The 17,946-nt window shown below is 47.0% G+C and overlaps 1 protein-coding gene across 2 annotated transcripts in view; it reads right to left on the bottom strand.

Moving 5' to 3' along the window:
- Positions 1-17,946, bottom strand: part of SEC13 (SEC13 homolog, nuclear pore and COPII component) — a 25,588-nt gene that overhangs the window by 6,101 nt on the left and 1,541 nt on the right. The window contains exons 2-8 of one of the 2 annotated variants that reach the window (XM_017847505.1): positions 16,228-16,272; positions 13,459-13,574; positions 10,710-10,861; positions 10,061-10,194; positions 3,589-3,722; positions 3,052-3,175; positions 2,040-2,186 (exon numbers count right to left, since the gene is read on the bottom strand). In XM_017847505.1, the coding sequence (XP_017702994.1) occupies positions 2,040-2,186; positions 3,052-3,175; positions 3,589-3,722; positions 10,061-10,194; positions 10,710-10,861; positions 13,459-13,574; positions 16,228-16,272 (852 nt within the window). Of the gene's footprint in view, positions 1-2,039; positions 2,187-3,051; positions 3,176-3,588; positions 3,723-10,060; positions 10,195-10,709; positions 10,862-13,458; positions 13,609-16,227; positions 16,273-17,946 lie in introns of those variants that run through there. The other variant, XM_017847506.1, reaches the window with a different exon arrangement.

Here is a 17,946-nt window from a genome sequence, read left to right as displayed (position 1 = left end):
TCATTCTTAGCAAACTATCACAAGAACAGAAAACCAAACACCGCATGTTCTCACTCATAGGTGGGAACTGAACAATGAGATCACTTGGACTCGGGAAGGGGAACATCACACAGCGGGGCCTATCATAGGGAGGGGGGAGGGATTACACTGGGAGTTATACCTGATATAAATGACGAATTGATGGGTGCTGACGAGTTGATGGGTGCAGCACACCAACATGGCACAAGTATACATATGTAACAAACCTGCACATTATGCACATGTACCCTAGAACTTAAAGTATAATAATAATAAAAAAAAATGAAAATAATGATTTTGATTTTAAGAACTCTTGCTTCAGGGACAAACTTTATTCACTCAACAGACCGCAGAAAGCTCTGGGACTGAAAACATACTAAGTCCTTTAGCTAAGGGTGCTATGGAGACAGCAAAAGGAAACAGGCTTATAAAGAAGGAAAAAGCAAGAAGCCTAAATGCATAGTGATGGGGACCCCAAAACATTGCATGTACAGCCAGGCACTTGCTTACAGCCTTGTAAAAATCACTGTGGGCCTGCTTGAGGCAATCTGGTCCCTTGGTCTGTCCTGAGTGCCATCAAACCTGGGTTCTAGTCCTGACTCTGGCACTCACTAGAAATATGGCTTTGAGAGGGGGCCTGCTAGATCTTTCTGGGACCACTGTAGATGAAAGGGACCCTCGGTCAGAAAAGCTGCCTGCAGAGGCTCAGATCTGCACGCCCATGTTCACAGCCACACTATTGGCAATAGCTATGAGGTGGCAGCAGCCCAGGCGCCCGCTGGTGGAGGAATGAGTGTAGAAATGGGGTGTGGGCTGTCCAAACAATGCAACACTACTTAGCTTTACAAAGGAACGAATTCTGACACATGCTACATACAGCATGGAGGAACCTTAAGGGCATACTGCTAAGTGACATAACCCAGTCGCAAAAGGACAAATACTGTATGATCCCACTTAGGTAGTTCCCTAGAGCAGTCACATTCACACAGATAGAAAGGAGAAGGGTGGCTGCCAGGGCTGCGGGGGCGGGCAGTGGGGAAGGGAGTTATTTAATGGGTACGGAGTTTCAATTTTGCAGTTGAAAAGAGTTCTGGAGATCAGCTGCTTCTCTGCCTTGCCTGTGTTGGTTGTGCTGTGAGCCACACAAATGAAAGGTAAGACATGGAGCCAAAGTGGCCACTGGGAAACAGTAAAAGACCAACACAGGCAAGGGAGAGAAGCAGCAACGGGTGGCAGGATCCAGACCAACTCGCACTTCAGACGCAGAGCAGATGTGCCTGAAAACGCAGCACAGCCACTCCATGTGGAACTGACCCTATGGAGTTAGAGATCCTCTGTCTTATAGGGGAATTCAGCGGGGCAGATGGCTGTGGCTTGTTACTGCTTCCTTTCTGCGGGTACTTTTTCCTTCTAATTGTAAAATACACGTAACATAAAATGATCTTCGCCATTTTTAACTGCACAGTCCAGCTGTCTGAAGTACATTTGTATCCCTGTGCAGCTGGTCTCCAGAACTCTTTTTAGCTGCAAAATGCAAACTCTTTCAATGCACCCACTGTGTACCTGACTCTTACCAGCATCACAAGTATTCATAAACTCTACCGATTTTTAAAAAGCCTTTTAAGTGTTAGGGACAAAAAAAAAACCCCAATCTTCTCGCTTTTGTTTATGGGTTCTCATACACTTACTTTTTTGGCACAGCTAATGGAACATCACCATGAGGTGACCAAATGGTTAGCAGGGTGATGAGCCTGATTGCTCTGCTACCTCATAGTTTTGGGACCCCCGTGCAAGTCATATTGCCTGTCAGCTTCTTTCCTCATCTGTGAAAGGGGGACATATTAATACTACCTCAGGGGCTGTGACATTAATGATGTAACTAAGAGGCACACTCAGCACACAGCCCTGGCCAAGGCTCCTTCCCAGCCTCCAGTCAGGTGTGAATGTCAAGTGAGCTCTCTAGTGGGCGGGGTGAAGACCAACAGGCCATGTCCACCAAGCTGTGGGGAATGGGTATGTACCTTATTGTCTCCACCGGAGACAGCCAGGATGTTGGCTGTGATGGACCAGCTCACATGCCACACCACATCATTGAACTTGTGCAACAATTTAGGGGACCATGTATTGCCTGAGGCATCATCACAGGTCCAAATGAACACACGACCGTCCTAGGAAGAAACAGGATAGAGTCAGGAGATGGGGACGAGACTCTGCGTTTGTGATGTCCTCCCAATCTAGAGCCACGCAGCACCTCTCTGCAGGCACAGGGTGGGGGATTCAAACGGGAGCCAAGGTCCTCTGGGGCATCCACAGCTTTGCTTCTGTCTCTTCACACTGGTCAAGAGTGTCCCGGATTCCTTTTCTCATCTGGGTTTCGGAGGTGGACTCTGTCTGCGTTGCTAACTCAGATTTTCTCTGGGGTTTCCCTGATGCCTGCCAAGTCACTTCCACTGTCTATCTATACCTTCTCAACTGAATGGGCAGAGCTCTCCAAAAACCAAGCTCTGAGAATGAGAAGGCACAAGTAAAAAAGCACAAAAATCTCAAATTTAGAACCAAACCAAACAGGTTCCTATGATGTGAAAGGCCTGGCTGGCTCCCTCTAGGGTGGTGGCATATAACTGAAGGCTCGCCCTTGGCAGTCCTTGCTGTCTGGGAAGGGTGGCTCGGTAGCTGAGCCTAGAATTCCCATCCCTTCCCATCCCGCCCCATCGTTGCTTGGGAACACTCGGACTGCACCTGGGCACCTTGGCTCCCCAGTCTCACAAGGGTCAGGAGGGAAAATGCATCCCGAATCTGCCTCCTTCTTAGTGCTGGTTCTGTTGTAGCTGTCTCATCTCAGCGGAGGCAGACCACTTGTGGCTTCTGACCAAGAGTTCCCCACACGATGACCTGACTCCCTGTGCTCTGGGCCAGAGGTGTCTGTTGCTCTCCCTTTACCTTCACAGAGGACTTTCCGCTAAGGAGACTAACAGCTGATGGGCCTGACTCGAGACTAAATGACAAGAGATGCTCTCATGGCCCTGGGCTGACCTGGGAGCAGCTGGCGATGGTGCTGGTGGGCAGGCCGATGGAGGGGGCCCAGGCCACATCTCGAACCCAGTCACTGTGCGCTTCTAGCTTCTGCTCCTCCTTCCACTGGCCGTCCTCCTCCTCCCTAACGGGGGGGGCAGAAAGAGAATCAGCAGAGAGCTGCCTGGGGGCCTTTCCCACACCTCAACTCCTCCCCTACCCAACAGGCTCTGCCTGGGGTGGAGAAGCGATTCCATCTTTCTTCTTTCATTCATGGAGTTTGTGCCATTTTATTCCCTTCACCCCAGCTGTAAAAAAAACCCTCCAGGAAATGCTCTGCTTCCACAGCCAAAGAGTCAGCTCCAACAGTTGGGAATTAGGTGAACAGGTGTTGTGTTGTTTTTCAAGGATGTCCTCCAACAGATTGAAAACAGTATTTTACTGGCAGGAGGGAGAAAGAGAGGTGACTTTGTTTCTTGTGAGTGTGGCTGAGTCATGGTGAGTAGGGTAAAGGGTAGAAATGTCCCCTCAAAGAGAAGGCCGCATATCCCTACTTACTTCCACAGCTTGATGAGGTTGTCACAGCCACCTGATGCAAACCTCTTGATGTAATTGGGTTTCTGCCCCGAAGGCTGGTCTATGAGGCTTCCAGGTACAACAGCAGGGGCCCAGCTGACGGCATTGCAGCCAATCTGTAAAGATGGAACACGCGGTGACTCTGCCTTGCAAGAGAACACTGCTTTCGCAGACCCAAGCCTGCTGTCCCTCTCTCCTCCGCTTCTCAGGACTGGACTGTGTGAAGGCTGACATGAAGCACTCATCACGTGGTCCACTGCTCAGAATTCTCCCTCAAGGATCCCAACAGTGTGTGCATTTTTCTGCAGTGTGCACTAAAAGTAGAAATTAAGAACTCCCACAAATTTAAGAAACAGGACATTTTTTAAACACATGAAAGAATGGTACATTGGAGCTTTTTGTTTTTTGAAAAATCTTTTATTATAAATAGATCAAGAAACAAAAATTCTGCCACCTGCCTGAAAAGCCCTGTCATTATGCCCTTCCTCATCACAGCTCCCTCTACAAGTAACCACTGGCCTGACTTCTAACCCAATTTCCCCCCATTTTATCACTCAAATGTGCATCCCTTGACACTACAGTCTTATCCATTAAACATTTTTTTGGATTTTTTTTTTTTACATCTCCTACTTTGCAGATTCCTCCTCTGATTTTTTTCCTTACAATTTTTCTGCTGAAGAGAGTCTAGTCTCTCGGTCTGGGTTTTGTTGCTTTATACGCAGTTCAATATGTTCCTCTGAATTCCTGAAAACTGTCAGCTGGAGCCAAGACTGGACAGACTCAGGTGTGATCCCTTTGGCCAAGACTAGAGCTGGTGTGTTCTCTCATCAGGAGGCACGTTAGCTTGTCTCTTATATTAACAGCTGTCAATAACTCAGGCCTCTCTTAATTCACTGGGGCTTGCAAAATGGTGACACTCTAATTCTATCCTTGTCATTTATTCCATGGAATGCTCCAGATAGGGGTACTTCTCATTAACTATTCGATTACCCAGGGGTAGAGGTCTGATACGGTTTAGCTGTGTCCCTACTCAAATCTCATCTTGAATTCCCACGTGTTGTGGGAGGGACCCAGTAGGAGGTAACTGAATCAGGGGGGCAAGTCTTTCCCATGCTGTTCTCATGATAGTGAATAGTCTTATTAGATCTGACGATTTTAAAAATGGGAGTTTTTCTGCACAAGCTCTCTCTTTTGCCTGCTGCCATCCATGTAAGATGTGACTTGCTCCTCCTTGCCTTCTGCCATGATTGTGAGGCCTCCCCAGCCACGTGGAACTGAGTTCTCCATCCTCTTTCCTTTGGAAATTGCCCAGTCTCAGGTATGTCTTTGCCAGCAGCGTGAAAACAGACTAATACAAGGTCAGAAAGGAAAGCCTGGATAAACGCTTGATTCTTTCTGAACTGGTTCTGTCACTTTCCAAAGATGACTGATTCTCCTCTTTATTTATTATTAACTTTTTTTTTTTTTTTTAATTGAGACAGGGTCTCACTGTCACCCAGGCTGAAGGGCAGGTTGGTACGATCATGGTTCACTGCAGCCTCAAACTTCCTAGGCTCAAGCGATCCTCCCACCTCGGACTCCCAAATTACTGGGATTATAGGTGTGAGCCACTGCCTTTTTTTTTCTTTTTTTTTGAGACAGAGCCTGGCTCTGTCACCCAGGATGGTGCGATCTTGGCTCACTGCAACCTCCACCTCCCAGGTTCAAGTGATTCTCCTACCTCAGCCTCCTGCGTAGCTGGGATTGCAGGTGTGTGCCACTACGCCTGGCTAATTTTTGTATTTTTAGTAGAGACGAAAATTAGTCCATTTTCACACCACTGATAAAGACATACCTGACACTGGGTAGTTTACAAAAAAAAGAGAGGTTTAATGGACTCACTCCCACATAGCTGGGGAGGCCTCACAATCATGGCAGAAGGCAAGGAGGAGCAAGTCACATCTCACATGGATGGCAGCGAAAAGGGAGAGAGCCTGTGCAGGCGAACTCCTCCTCATAGAACCAGATATTGTGAAACTTACTCACTATCAAGAGAACAGAACAGCATGGGAAAGACCTCCTCCTATGACTCAACCACCTCCTATGACTCAACCACCTCCTACCAGGTACCCCCTATAACACGTGGGCATTCAAGATGAGATCTGGGTGAGGACACAGCCAAACCACATCATGGGGTTCCGCCATGTTGGTCAGGCTGGTCTCGAACTCCTGACCTCAGGTGATCCACCTGCCTCAGCCTCCCTAAGTGCTGGGATTACAGGTGTGAGCCACCGTGTCTGCCGTGGGCCCAGCCTTTTAACCCTCATTTAGTCTTAGTTCTATATATTTATGCTGAAGTCTTCATAGTCATTTTTGTTGTGTGATATGTATCCTCTAGCAGATTCCTGAGGAAGGGTACAGTAGTCCCTGAATTTTTTTTTTTTTTGAGACAGAGTCTTGCTTTGTGGCCCAGGCTGGAGTGCAGTGGCGCAATCTCGGCTCACTGCAAGCTCCACCTCCCGAATAGTCCCTGAATTCTTGCATATTGATAATAGTTCACATTCTTTACACTCGAAAGCTAATTTTAAAAATAGCTTTGATATGGTATAATTGACATAAACTGCGTATCAAGTGCATGATTTGGTGAATTTTGACAAAAATATACCCTGTAGGATCATCACATCACCTCAATCAAGATAAGGAACATGCCCATCATTCCAGAAAGTTTCCTCGATCCCCTGGTGATCCATCTCCCCATCCTGCATCCCCCAATCTTGGTGACCACGGGCCTGCTCAGCTGCACTTCCTAGATATGACAGCAGTGGAATCACAGTGTGTCCTTGTTTTTCTTTTTTTCACTCAGCGTAATTATTTTGAAATTTATTCATCTTCCTATTGTGTTAAGTCATTTCTTTTTAATGCTGGCAGTATTTCCAAAGTATGGATATATCACAACTTATCATTTACCTGTTGATGGACATGTGGACTATTTGCAGTTTTTAGCTAGTAAAGCTGCTATAAACTTTTGTGTATAAGTCTTTGTGTGAACCTGAAAGTCAATTTTCCTGGTTATAAATCCCTGGCCCATACTGTCTTTCCTTGAGTATTTTAAACATGTTATTCTTTTTTCTTTTGCATCAATCCTTACTATTGAAAAGTCTGACAATAACCTAATTGTCTTTCCTCTTTAAGTCACAAGGCTCCTTTCCTCTAGAGCCCCCGAAACTTAAAGTCTAATAATTTTACTAGAATTCTATCTTTTCGTTGGTGATGCTGGGTTGATTTTTTTTTTTAGAGACAGAGTCTCACTATGTTGGCCAGGTTGTTCTTGAACTCCTGGCCTCAAACAATCTTCCCACCTCAATCTCCCCAAGTGCTAGGATTACAGGCTGAACCAGCTCACCTGGCCTTGTTTTTTTGTTTTTTTTTCTTGAGACAGAGTCTTGCTCTATTGCCCAGGTTGGAGTGTAATGGTGTGATCTCGGCTCACTGCAACCTCTGCCTCCCAGGTTCAAGCAATTCTCTTGCCTCAGCCTTCCGAGTAGCTGGGATTACAGGTGTGCGCCACCACGTCTGGCTAATTTTTGTATTTTTAGTAGAGACGGGGTTTCGCCATGTTGGTCAGGCTGGTTTTGAACTCCTGACCTCAGGCGATCCGCCTGCCTCAGCCTCCCAAAGTGCTGGGATTACAGGCTGAGCCACTGTACCTGGCTGATATTGTTAAGTGTAGGGTATGATCTCTCAATCTCAAGTTTCAAATCTTCATTTTTTAATTTTAAGAAAGTTTTCTGGATTACTTCTTAGTATTTGTTCTGTTTTCCTTTCCAGGGACTCCTGGTATTCATATGTTTGACCTTTCTGCCTGTCTTTACTTTTGCTCAAAACCTTTTTACCTCTTCACTTTTTTGCTCTTGAGATGTTTCCTTTTTCACAGTTTATCCTTTTCAGGCAGGATCTGCTGTGTTTATCGACACTTGCATTTCATCTAACTTAGTCTTCACTTCTGACATGACTTTTATTTCTAATTCTTTCCTGAGTTCTGTCGCCTTATTTCTGATTTTTAAAATGTTGATTTACACTATTCTGTCATGCTTTGTATTGTTAGAATGTCACCTGGCTTGATGTGAAATAGCGGGTTACAGCTTGGCTCTGTTCTGTGGGCGTACCTTTCTAACGTCCTCTCACTGTCCACAGGGAGGGTATTTTGCATATTGTTTCTTATATAATAACTTTGTAAGCAATTTCACTTCAAAGACTTTTCTGTTATTTTTAGGTGAGATGAGTTTTCCTGATAAGAAAGGCTCAGGAAAGTCTAAGCTCAGAACTCTCCCTCGTTTCTGTGTAGTGTTAAAAAATGTGGGAGATGGCTTTCAGGAGTTCCTGTCTTTGTTTCTCTTCCCCACGTTGGTCTACATCTCATCCTTCCTTTCCTGTGTCCCTGTCCAGCTCAACTGTGATTTCATTTCCAGCAGTGCCTCTTCCTGAGGGGGCCTGTCCCGGAGGCTTGCTCTGGAGGATCACAGAGCTCAGATTTCTTCCCACCCCTTCAGCCTTTCTTATCGTGGGCTGCGTGCATTCACTCGGTGTTAGAGTGCAAACCCCTCCCGGTCATTTCTCCGAAGATACACAAATGGCCAATAAGCCCCCAAAAGATGCTCACCATCATCTTTGATTAGCGAAATGCAAAAAAAAATCACAATAAGGGCTGGGTGCGGTGGCTCACACCTGTAATCCCAGCACTTTGGGAGACTTAGGCAGGCGGATCACTTGAGGCCAGGAGTTTGAGACCAACCTGGGCAACATGGTGAAACCCTGTCTCTACTAAAAATACAAAAATTAGCCGGGTGTTGTGGCGTATGCCTGTAGTTCCAGCTGCTCAAGAGGCTGAGGCGTGAGAATTGCTTGAACCTGGGAGGCGGGGATTGCAGTGAGCTGAGATCACGCCACTGCACTCCAGCCTGGGTGACAGAGCAAGACTCCGTCTCAAAAAAACAAAACAAAACCCAAAAAATCACAGTAAGATACCACCTCACATTCACTAGGACAGCTGTAATCAAAATGACAGACATATGTTAGTGAGGATGTGGAGAAAGTAGAATCCTCATACACTGCTGATGGGACTGTAAAAGGGTACAGTTACTTTGCAAAACAGTTTAGCAGTTCCTCAAAAAGTTAAACAGAGAATTACCATATGACTCAGCAATTTCACACCAGGTATAGACCCAAGAGAATTAAAAACATATGTTCATGCAAAAACTTATCTGCAAATGTTCATAGCAGCATTGTTCATAAGGCCAAGAACATCAATCATCTGATGAATGGATACACAGAATGTCTATATTCACAATGGAGTATTATCCAGCCATAAAAAGGAATGGAGTGCTGATACACGCTATGATATGGATGAAACTTGAACTCATTATGCTAAGTAGGAGAAGCCTGCCACAAAAGACCACAGATTGTCTGATTCTACGTACAACTGATCCTCAATTTCATTTCATTATGTTGACAAGGTAAAAAAAAAAAAACAACTCCCAGCGGGGGCCCTGCCTGTGTGGAGTCTGTACGTTCCCTGTGTCTGCGTGGGTTCTCTCCTGGTCCTCTGGTTTCCTTTCACACCCTAAAGATGTGCATGTTCGCTTCACTGGTGCGCCTGCATTGTCCCAGTGTGAGTGTGGGGGCGTGTGTGAGTGCTCTGCTGGTGGAAGGGTATACTGTCCAGGGCTGGCTTTTGCCTCATGCCCTAAGTTGCCAGGACAGGCTCCAGCCACCTGTGACCCTGAACTGGAATGAGATTAGAAAAAGAATAAATACAAATTATTGTAGAAAACTCACAAAATATCCAATAATCATACAGATGCATGACAGCAAATGATGTGGCATTAGTCATATGAGTCCCCCACACTGGTTATTGTTGGTTTTTGAACTGTGTGGTGGTAGGAGGTAGGACACTGATGTTCGCTTTGCAAACATTTATTCCTTGATTGAACCACCAACATCACGACTGCTGTCACTCACTAATTCATCAAAAGTTGGGTAAAGAATGACCTTGTTTATATTAATATTTCTTAAATGTATGCATAGCTCACATACTTTTAAAAAATTTTAATAACACCACTCCATTCTACAGGGTCCCAATGACTACTGCAGGGCATGTCACCTGGACGCAGCCATAGCCAAGGTGGCAGTGAGCAGGCTGCTGCTGCATCTTCCTGGTGCCCAGCCCTCCCCTGCTTGGGAGCACACAACAAGGAAGCAGTGCCAGGTCCTGCCTGGGCTGAATGAGGCCGGTGCAGCCTGGTCTGGTTTCAGAGCAAAGAGGCCCAAAGCTGCTCTATAGCAATCATGTCTGGTCAGCTGACCCCTCCCCGGCCCACTGCACAGCAGGGACCCTCCCCTACCACCTTCTAGGGAGCCTGCAGACACAGGGCAAGGCAAGCACTCTCACTGCAGGAAAGGCAGGGGCTGGACTCACGGTGTGAGCGTTGTTGATCTTCTTTACTTCCCATTGGCCTTCCCCGGTGTACGTCAGCAGGGAGATGGCCCCATCTGAGCTCCCACAGGCCAGGATCAGGCCATAGTCATGGGGGGCCCAGCACACCGAGTTCACTGTAGGAAGAGGGAGAGTGCAGCGAGCAAAGCAGGGAGACCACGGCCCCAGGTCCCGCCTTCTACAGATTTACTGTTTTACTAAATGTCCACAACAAACAACTGTAGGAGTCACCGGGGGAAGCCGTAATTTGGTCAACTGAGGACACTGAAAAAAACCCTGTCAACTGAGGACACTGAAAAAAACCCTATCACCTACTAATACCATGATTTCATAACCTACAGTCTGTCTAACGAAAAACTGGGCAGGACAACAATCTGAGAATGAAGGGTAGTCCTTAAAATGAATAATCCTGAAGAGAAACTCACTTGTCTTATTTGTTTTGGACTGGCTTTAGGTCTTAGGGCCTTACTCAGCTGCAGACAGACTAGCAGAAAAGCCAACCAAAGCTCAAGGGACAGAGGACAGACAAGAGGCACCAGGAGGGGCAGGGAGCCAGGGCTCCAGCCGGGACAGAGTCCTCCTTTTTTACCCAGTGGTGCCCTCGCCCGCTCTGCTGCCATGCTCAGTGTACCTGAGGAGTCGTGTCCCGCGTGCTCGTGGCTCTTCTCCCAGGTGCCATTTTCCTCTCTCCAGATAATGACTTTCCGGTCATAGGAGCACGATGCCAGGATGTTGCCATACATGGGGTGAGCCCAGGCCACTTGCCACACAGGACCCTCATGACTGCAAAGTGAGAGAGAGGCCAGAGGAACCCATAGTGCCTCTGCAGGCACTACTTTGGACAGAACTAAATGACTCCCTGAGACAATGTATCAGGGCAGAACTGCTTAAGAACTTCAAAGGGAGAGCTACACAATGCCATTTCAAAAGGGGTGCTCAGTGGACAGTGAGGAGCCTGAGGTCCTAAGAGGTTAAGCAACCTAAGGTCACAGAGCCTTTGAGAGAGAGTTGAGCCTCTGGGTCAGCCTTCCTGTCCTGGCCAGGCAGGAACCTCACTTGTCCAGACTGTAGCCAGCACTGTCTATATGTACCGTCTACAGCATAGTCATTAATTGGTCCAGGGTTTCCAGCCACAAGTGCTCAGGAAATATTTGTAGACTCATGTGCTATTCATCCTTCCTGACAGTCAGCTTCCTGAGGAGGCATTATTGGTTTCATTTTGCTATTTTCCATTACTCTTTTAATTTGTTCAAAAGGCATGTCTTTCCCTTCTCTTCTGATCTTTATCCATTTACCTGATAACACGTACTATCTGAGCAAATGCTCTGTGCCAGGCTTTGTATGGGGACCATTTCTCTAGCCCAGGGAAGAGTTTGCACCTTAGCACTCAAGAGGTAGAGTAGCATGGTAGAGTTAGTGGTCAGGAGACCAGGCCCATTCCCCCATTCACTAGCTCTTGACTTTAGGCAAGGATATTTTTGTCTCTTTACCTGAAAATGGAGAAATCAATAAGAATTTTCATAAAGTTTGGAACAATGCTTGGTAGAAGGAAAGAAAAAAGCCACTCAATACCCATTAGCTATTAGTGCTGCTCCTGGTTTACTCCTTCACTGTGGGCTGCACACACTCAAGTCTCCTCCTCCCTCTGGCTGGGACAACAGGACATTCCCAGTCCCTACAAAGGTGCTGCTAATGAAACTGTGAGTAGACTCAAACTTCCAACAACTAGGACAGTTTTTACTAAGGCAAAAAAGAATGGGGTGGGAATTTTTTTTATCCCTCCAATATTTCACATCCTTTGAATGTAAGAAAAACAGCAGAAAGGACAGAGCCACAGCAAACATAACTGCCTTGGCCAACAAGCTGCACTGTGGCAGCTCTCTGCCTGCCCAGGGGCTCCTGCATAGAGAAACCTGATTTGGCTCCTCAGTCACTTGATCATTTGACACTCAGACAGAGGAGAACTTCTAGGCCCACTTCCCCAAATGGACACTGACTTAGTTTAAAACTGCTTTTAATTCAGTTAACAAACATGTGCTGAGCACCTACCTGTCATGGCTCTTAATCTTGCCTGTGCATTCTGGGGAAGGTTATGGACCCTCATCAGAATAATGCACAAAACACACAGAACTAGGCTTATAAAGAAAATTCAATTACAAATTATACACTAATCAACTTTTTTTTTTTTTTTTTTTTGGGAAGGGTTTCGCCCTGTCACCCAGGCTGCAGTGCAGTGGCACCATCATGGCTCACTGCAGCCTCAAACTCCTGGGCTCAGGCCATCCTCCCACCTCGGCCTCCCAAAGTGTTAGGATTACAGGAGTGAGCCACCTCGCCCAGCCTGTTATCAAAATATTATAAAGCAATTTATGAGATAGTGATGCATGTACGTCTTTGTTAACACTTTAAGCAACAAACTCTAGTGGCAGGTCTAATAACCACTGTAATTTCAAAGTCGTGATGAGCATAAGTGATATTCTGAGGTAGCTAAGTAACTGTGATGTGTGATAACAATATCTGTGACTTCTACTGGTGACAAAGTGACAGGCACTACAAATATTACTGAAGTTTCTGGCCTACATCCATAATTGAAAGAAATGCTAAATATCAGTCACTGAAAATGCATTTTTTTTCCCCCTGTCCCAATTCATCAACCCCTGAGTTCTACTCACAGAACCCTTGGAGATCCATGGCACCCAGAAAAACCCACAAATACATGAAAGGCAATGAGCTGAGGGAAAGCAGTAGAGATGTGGCCATAAAAATGAGCCAGAATTTCCTCAAGATCTCAGTAGGGAGCAGGGCAGGCCAAACATTTGTAAATAATCACTGAACACCTGCCACGGGCAAACAGGCAGAACAATGGGATTTATAAAATGATAGCATTCTTACCTTATTCTTACGGCGATGCTTTTGTGACGCTTTAGGTCATACTGGCTAAACTTGCATGAAATGGTACTGTTTACCACTTTTAAAAGTAGCAGTAGCTGCCTGCACTATAGACTTACTGTGTGCTGGGCCCTGCGTCAGGGCCTTGCATGCACTAGCTGGATAGGAGGTAGCACTGGCCCAATTTTGAGGATGAGCAGATGAAGGCTCTGAGACAGAAACTGACTCATTTGCCCAAGGTCTTCTAATGGGTACATATAAAGTGGCAGAGCTGAGACTCACACCTGTATCCACCTGTGCCCTTAACAGCATCATCCCTGGGGACATCTGCTGAGGACAGCCAGGCTGGCTGGGATCCCAGCGTCCTCTCTGCTAAATGCACTTTGGGGTTGCTCTGAATCTGGGCTCCCATGCTTTGCTCCCACGCTTGAAGCAGGGCCTGAGAACCCACACCATTCCTGCAGCCCTTCCCTGGGCTTGCCAGCACTTACCCCCTGAGGTCGGCGATAAGGATCTGCCCTCCATTGCGCACATCAAAGATTTTGACGGACCTGTCTGATGAGCAGGTTGCCAGGCGGGTGCCGTAGTAGTCCATCTGGGCGTCGTGCTGCAAAGGGAGGACAGCTCGGGAGGCCTGCAGGCTGGGTGGGTGGGCAGGTAGGGTGAGGGCTGTCACCACACAGAGTCTAGTTCAGACCAGAATCTCCCTGAAATCAATCTAATCTCAAAGTATCATCACCCTCAGGCAGGAAGCTAGCATGTGGACATTCTCACTTCACCAACGGGCAGTGTCTCTCTGAAAGGGAAAAGCAAGCCACACCCAGCTGGTGTCACAGACCCTTTACATACCTCAGGGAAGGGCCCTTCCATTCCTGTTCCGCAGGGTGGGTATGGAAGAAAAAAAGTTGGCCTAGCTGCCTTCTTCTTCCTCCACCCTCTCAGGCCCTACTCTGTTCTTAGGCTCTGTGGGGTAAAGGGGAATACCCCTGGGTTCAGCTCAGCCCTAGCACCTGATGCTAATGGATGGAAACAGGCCAAAGGAGTGGGCCTCTGACTGCCTGGAGTCCCCAGTCAGGTCCTCTGTGATGCAGCTCTGGCCTGGACACAGGGTTCCATTCAGATATTTGGGCTCTTTCTTCCAGCCCTGGCCCTGGATCCTCTGTGGACCTTTGTTTTGGGGTTTCTGCTCGACCTTTTCCCTAGTGGTGTGCCCAGAGCTTCCCAGACTTTCCACCCAAGGAACACAATGCCTTAAGTGTCGCTGCTCTCACCACTTGTGAACCAAATTCCTTGATGCTGACTAAGCATGCAGAACTAGGTCTGGCCCCTGCCTGCAGATCCTTGTCCACGGGATGATGGTCTCTGAGGCACCATGCCTCCCGCCCCACTGAACACCCTGGTCCCTCCTGCTTGCTAGCCCTGCCTATTCCAATGGATGTCACTTTCTCCAGCTGTCCCACCCTGGGAGTTTCGGTACTATCAGCTGCACTCCCACGGCCACCAAGGGCAATTATGCTCATTCAAAGGCACTCATTCTGTCTGCCTCAGATGGAAATTCTCACCTCCCTACACGAGGAACACAACCTGATTTTTCTTTGGGAACTCCCTCCACTGTATCAGGCCTTGGGTTTCTTGGAAGGCAGGCAGTACAGGGGTTTTCTGAAGCACTTCTCATGCTTCTCAGTGGAAGGAGGCAGGACACAGTACCTTCCAGATCTAAATCCTATCTCCTTAGTTTACCTGCTGTGCAAACTCTGAAAATACTTCATCTCCTTGAGCTTCAGTTTCCTTATCTTTATTATTTACCAACATCCTATGGGCCTTAGTTCCCTTATCTTTAAATAAGGTTAATGATAGCATCTGTCTCAAGGCTGCTTGAGATGTGTTATGAAGTTAAACAAGATATTGAATGAAAAGTACAGCTGGGCGTGGTGGCTCACGCCTGTAATCCCAGCACTTTGGGAAGCTGAGGTGGATCACCTGAGGTTGGGAGTTCGAGACCAGCCTGACCAACATGGAGAAACCCTGTCTCTACTAAAAATACAAAATTAGCTGGGCGTGGTGGCGCATGCCTGTAATCCCAGCTACAGGCATGGAGTCTGAGGCAGGAGAATTGCTTGAACCCAGGAGGCAGAGGTTGCGGTGAGCTGAGATTGCGCCACTGCACACCAGCCTGGGCAACAAGAGTGAAACTCTTATTTCAAAAAAAAAAAAAAAAAAAGAATAGAAAACTACTTAGCATGGGGCCTGATACTCAGTGAGCATGCAAATGTTTATAATTACTACTTTGCCTCATCTAGTTCTCAAACCAAACTCATACAAGTAGATAGCATATCTATTATTTTTCCCATAAGTAAATTGAGGCTGGCTCAGAAAAGTTAAGATATTGGCTAGGGAGTCTCAGATTGGGTCTTCCTGCCCATGATGCCATGCTATCTCCAAGGAGGCGTGGTCTCACAGCTAGACCACTCATGACTGAATCCAGAGAAATATACAACTCTGGGACCAGACTACCTCTCAGAAACCCAAAAGCAACTGTTAGTGGACAGGCTGTGAGGGCAAGAACCCTGACATGAAACACTGTCAGTCAGCTGTCCCGGGTCTTGCTCAAAGGCTGCTTGGCCCTGAATGAAGGAGAGTCTGTGTTTTTCCTGCTGTAGACTTTAACCTCTGGACCTTCTCCTACAGCCCTGTCATCTTATACTGAGCCCTGTGTCCCTGTGTTTACCTCTCAGGAAATGCCCTGAGTACGACTTCTGGTTCAAAGGGCCGTGCTTGGCCTATTGTCTTGGTGGTTTGACTGGGTTCTGCCTGGGGCTTTCACTGTGGCCATCTTCTGCCTCTGTATTGAGTCATCTTTCTACACTCTCTTCTTTTCACTCACCTTTCCAGTGGGGCTAAGAAGTGACAGCAGGAGGAAGACAGGTGGGAAGACTATTGTCAAACCTCTGCACCCACTTAGCCTTCATCCGAGAGCAGGTTACTGTGTTGGCTGGAACACTGACAGCCTAGAACTACAAACTATTCCCAGGTTGCTCCCAGCAGAGAGTGACCAGACTGCCACAGTCCTAACAACTCAGAGGGCACTGCTGGGGAGCCTAGCCATACCCCGAGATTACAGGCTGATGGGCAACCACTGCAAAGCCACCCTGGATCCATGAATGATCAACAGAAAGGGGTAATGAAAAACCCAAATGGCTTCCCTCCCACAAAAGTGCCCATATCCACAGCCCTTCAGGGAGGGGGTTATTAATACTTACAATCATGTCCTCATGGGAGGTATCCACAGTGTTAATTACTGACACCTAGAACCAAAGATATCGCTGGTAAATTAACTGATGGCAGAATACAACCATCTCAACGAACGACTGCATTCGTTCGTTCATTCATTCACTCAGTAAGCATTCATTCTAAGTACCTTCCTTTTGCCAAGCACTGTGCCAGGAACTAGATACACAGACACAAAGAGGAACTTTTGCCCTTCAGAAGCTCGCGAATAATGCTAGTGTGGCAAGATAAATTCTGTAATGGTGGTTTGAGTGCCCCATAGGAGCCTGAGGGGTGGGGTGGTAGACATGAATTGAGCCTTAGATGATGGGTAGGAATTTGCAGGTGGCACAGGAGAAAATACCAGTCCAAGCAGCCAAGCGGAGGGAATACATGAGGAGAGACAAAGAGGTCTGAGAGAGCCTGATGTGTGTGGGGAAATGGCAAGCAGTCCTGGCTACTCTTAAGGGTGAGGACAGACCCCAAGGGAGCTACAGCTGGTGTTCCTTTCCTGGATAACAGCGCCTCTGATGTTCCAGGCAGTTTATGCATAACAGGGTCATTACTTCAGACTGGGAGACTTGATTAGAGTTTTTCCTGAGGCTGCTCCCTGGTCCATCACTAGTGGGATCCAGGACTGAACAGTTTGTAGGGCTGGAACATGGTGTCATGGTCATCACCCTCCTCTCCATTCTTTGAGGTCCAGCTCAAAAAGGGCCACCCATCACCTTTCTTGAAGATTCTCACATCCTCAAATGGCTGGACTCTCTTGCACATCTTCAGCACTGACCACAAACAACATTTTATGCTGTTTCTTCTCCCCACTAGAAGGTGAGCTCCTTGGATCCATAGTCTGAGCCATCTGCAGTTTCAAATCCCCTCAAATCATCCAGCACAGTGCTTTGCAAACAGAAGGAACTCAGTGACTATTTGCTGAATGAATAAGTAAATGAACAAAAGCTGTTTTTTTTTCTTTGCTCAACCACTATTCTCTTAAATTCTTGGGACAGAAAAGAGCACTTAAAAGAAGTTTCATTGTGGAACAGACATTTCTTACCATTTTCCCCATTTCATCTTTTCCAGCACAAGCCCTGTAGGTATAAAGTTTGACTTGTGTTTTCAGAAAGGCAGACACTGGAAGAGGATGGCTACAAAGCAGTTCAAGAGGTACACACCAAGTAAGCACAGCTTCTCTCATCAAATTCTAGACTCTCTAAAAAAACAGGTCCCCGAAGTCTGCAAAGGCAAGTAAGGACAATAAGGAGTTTCCTCCATGTGCCGAGCCGTATAGGTTACAAAGTGCACGGGAAGGCGGGGAGGGCAGGGTACCAAGGGCAGAGTCAATCAGAGACCTACAACAGACTAAGGAACTGAAGAAGCCCAGAGAAGAGAAAGCACTTGCCAAAGTCAGAGCTAGTTAAAGGCAGAACTGGGAAAAGAGCCCCATTCCCTAACCTTCTAACTCCCAGTCCACAAAACTTCACTCCACCAGGCTGCCTGTCTAGAATGTAAAGCAGTTGTTACACTGAGTTCTGTAAAGCTGAGGATAAGTAGGTTCAGGAAGAAAGTTTACTGAGAGGTAGTTTCAACCAGGTTACCAAAGGACCTTAGAAATAATCAGCATTTAATTCTAACCACTCTCACCCATCAGTCACGGTTGATGAACCATGCTTCTGAATGAGACAGAGAGAGAGAAGGCGGGGGGGGGGGGG

Source organism: Rhinopithecus bieti, unplaced genomic scaffold (assembly GCF_001698545.2).
Source record: "Rhinopithecus bieti isolate Rb0 unplaced genomic scaffold, ASM169854v2 scaffold_29378, whole genome shotgun sequence".
Classification (NCBI taxonomy): Eukaryota; Metazoa; Chordata; class Mammalia; order Primates; family Cercopithecidae; genus Rhinopithecus; species Rhinopithecus bieti.
This window is presented reverse-complemented; position numbering and strand designations above follow the sequence as displayed.